Genomic DNA, 2,885 nt, shown 5'->3' with positions numbered 1-2,885 from the left:
TTACCAGGTGCTTTGTGAGTACATCTAGTTGTCGTCAGGTGTTTTATAAGCACATGTAGTTGTTGACAGGCGTTTTATAAGCACATCTAGTCATTGTCACATGCTTTATAAGCACATATAATTATTTGCAGGTGTTTTATGAAAGATTTAGTAATATCGGACTTTTTTTATAACCACAGATATGACATCTTTAATAATGTGTTCTATCTTATCTGAATTTTCGATAGTGTATCTGGAAAATAGCAAGATTCGGTTGGCAAAATGTTAATAAAATGAAATACTCTGTAATTTGCCGTGTAGAAAAGTCCAGATATAGATTATACTTGGGGAAGAATAACTGCAAATTTGAGAAAGCATCATTAATTAGCCATAAAATAATTTCATTCAAAATTAGGAATTATAAAAAAATGTTGCTCTTAAACCTCACGACTAACTGACATGAGATAATTTTGTCGTCACTAAGTTCTAATTTCTCCGTGAAAAATACAAGTTAATTACACAACTATGAAAGATTCTTCGTTTAATTTCTACTGTAAATGTTTTCCTTCTTAAGATCTGTCGATTAAACAACCACAACATAATATGGGAAAAATAACTGTTTTTCTCTCTTTGACATCTCGTTGTCATTAGCATGAGAGCGAGAGTAGAATTAACCCTGATAAATGATGACTCATTCATGAACGTATTCCTTATAAATGTCGAGCAGAGTCTCTTACACTAACTTTTGAAAAAGGTTTTTTGTTGAACGGACGGTCTTTAAATTTACAGAACTAACAAAACGTTTTCTTTTCTCAACAATATGTCCACAGCACCTCGTTTTAACTGGCTTGATTAATTTAGTGAATTAAAGAAAAGATCATCAAAATAATTAATAAAATACCGATTTAGTGTAATGTTTTAATGTTAAACCTAATTAACTGATTCAGTTACTAGTGTGTGATGAGAAGATTTTGTGTACCGCATCATAAACTAAAATGCTAATGAAACCGTATTCTTGGGGATAGTTACACTGTTAAAATTGCTGAAAGGAGTCTTTCATAAGATTTTCTGTTACCCAGGGCGTTCAAACAGATACGTCAGAAGGAAGCCAATGGTAAGTTTTAGAGTGAGAAGTGGAAACAAAGAATAAAACAGGCCTTGCAGCCTGAGGAGGGATGCCATCTTTATGTTGGCTGTTATTTGTTAAAGAGAGCATGGAGTCACGTGTCAGTTATGTGTGTTAAAAAAACCCTATTTTTATGGCTAATTAATGATGCTTTCTCAAATTTGCAGTTATTCTTCCCCAAGTATAATCTATATCTGGACTTTTCTACACGGCAAATTACAGAGTATTTCATTTTATTGGTTAACATTTGCCAACCGAATCTTGCTATTCCTATTCTGTAGCTTTGAGCTTAAGTTCAAACAAACAAACAAACCTTATGCAGTTAATGGATAGGGAGCCCCCCTCCCCACAGTTGTACTAACCATAAAATCGTCGTTACATTCTAAGAGGTTACTCAATAAATAACGATCTACACGCGTGAACTCCAATGAGATGTGTTACAGAAGATGCAGAGAGCGCGCGTGCATTACAGCCACTAGATCTCTGTGAAAAGTGTATCATATAAAACATTAAATCATATTAACTGTTAAAAACATTATTTCCGTCGGGCGTGGCCTAGTGACTAACGTACTGTGAACCCGAGGGTTTGTTGTTCGCTCCCTGTTATCTCACAAAATGCGTTCCACACTTTTTATTTCGGTCAGAAAATAGTATCCCAAGGGTTGGCGGCGGGTGCTCCTGACTAGCTGCCTTCCCTCTATTCTATCAATTCCTTCTTACCTGCTTTTCATCCTTCAACCAATACATTCTAGGGGGTGGAGCACCATAAGCTGAGCAAGATAATTCGACTTCTGAACCCCAGGTAACGTTGTAAACGGTTCTCGTCACTTGGATAGATGGAGCCACTAGAAATGAAAGATAATTATCCTTTTTAAATTAACACAACTCACTTTTATCCCAACTCACAATTTTTGGCTGTACTTATGATTTTTTCATCTCTACTATGAAAACGAGTGTCATAGCGGTATGTCTGCGGACTTACAACGCTAGAAACCGAGTTTCGATACCCGTAGTGAGCAGAGCACATATAGTCTCTCACACACACAAGAGAACAAAATCCTTCCTAACGAACTAGTGAACTGGTAAAGTATTAGAAAAATAGTCTCTCACACACAAGAGAACAAAAGCTTCCTAACGAACTAGTGAATTGGTAAAGTATTAGGAAAATAGTCTCTCACACACAAGAGAACAAAATCCTCGTGAAAAAAGCAGGATACACAAAAAAGGCAAATAAAAATAAAATAAAATATCAACCTTGACCTGCTTCGTTAACTTCCAGTTATTTTAAGTTTTCAAAAAGAAAAACAAACAGAAGATGTGGAGCATAGTTAATATTATGATAATAAAATATAGCACGCGAGACCCTGAAAATCGGGCATCATTTGAAGCATCATAATATAATGAGCAGGAATTTAACATATATATCATATACATGTATCTACACCATATCACATCACTATCATACAGCATATGCATAGAAATAACCAGTATTACACTCACCAAAATGACCAAGTCCCCCTATTTTCCTAATACTTTACCAGTTCACTAGTTCGTTAGGAAGGATTTTGTTCTCTTGTGTGTGTGTGAGACTATTTTCCTAATACTTTACCAGTTCACTAGTTCGTTAGGAAGGATTTTGTTCTCTTGTGTGTGTGAGAGTGAGACTATTTTCCTAATACTTTACCAGTTCACTAGTTCGTTAGGAAGGATTTTGTTCTCTTGTGTGTGTGAGAGTGAGACTATTTTCCTAATACTTTACCAGTTCACTAGTTCGTTAGGA

At 35.4% G+C, this 2,885-nt stretch overlaps 1 protein-coding gene across 2 annotated transcripts in view; it reads right to left on the bottom strand.

Moving 5' to 3' along the window:
* LOC106475727 (muscle, skeletal receptor tyrosine protein kinase-like) overlaps window positions 1-2,885 on the bottom strand; it is a 22,911-nt gene that overhangs the window by 16,192 nt on the left and 3,834 nt on the right. For both annotated transcript variants that reach the window (XM_013936398.2, XM_022379786.1), the window contains exon 3: window positions 1,826-1,950. In XM_013936398.2, the coding sequence (XP_013791852.2) occupies window positions 1,826-1,950 (125 nt within the window). The remainder of the gene's footprint in view (window positions 1-1,825; window positions 1,951-2,885) is intronic.

This window comes from Limulus polyphemus, unplaced genomic scaffold (assembly GCF_000517525.1).
Source record: "Limulus polyphemus unplaced genomic scaffold, Limulus_polyphemus-2.1.2 Scaffold9056, whole genome shotgun sequence".
In the NCBI taxonomy this organism is placed as follows: domain Eukaryota; kingdom Metazoa; phylum Arthropoda; class Merostomata; order Xiphosura; family Limulidae; genus Limulus; species Limulus polyphemus.
The sequence above is the reverse complement of the archived record's forward strand: the minus strand, read 5'-3'. Positions and strand labels throughout refer to the sequence as shown.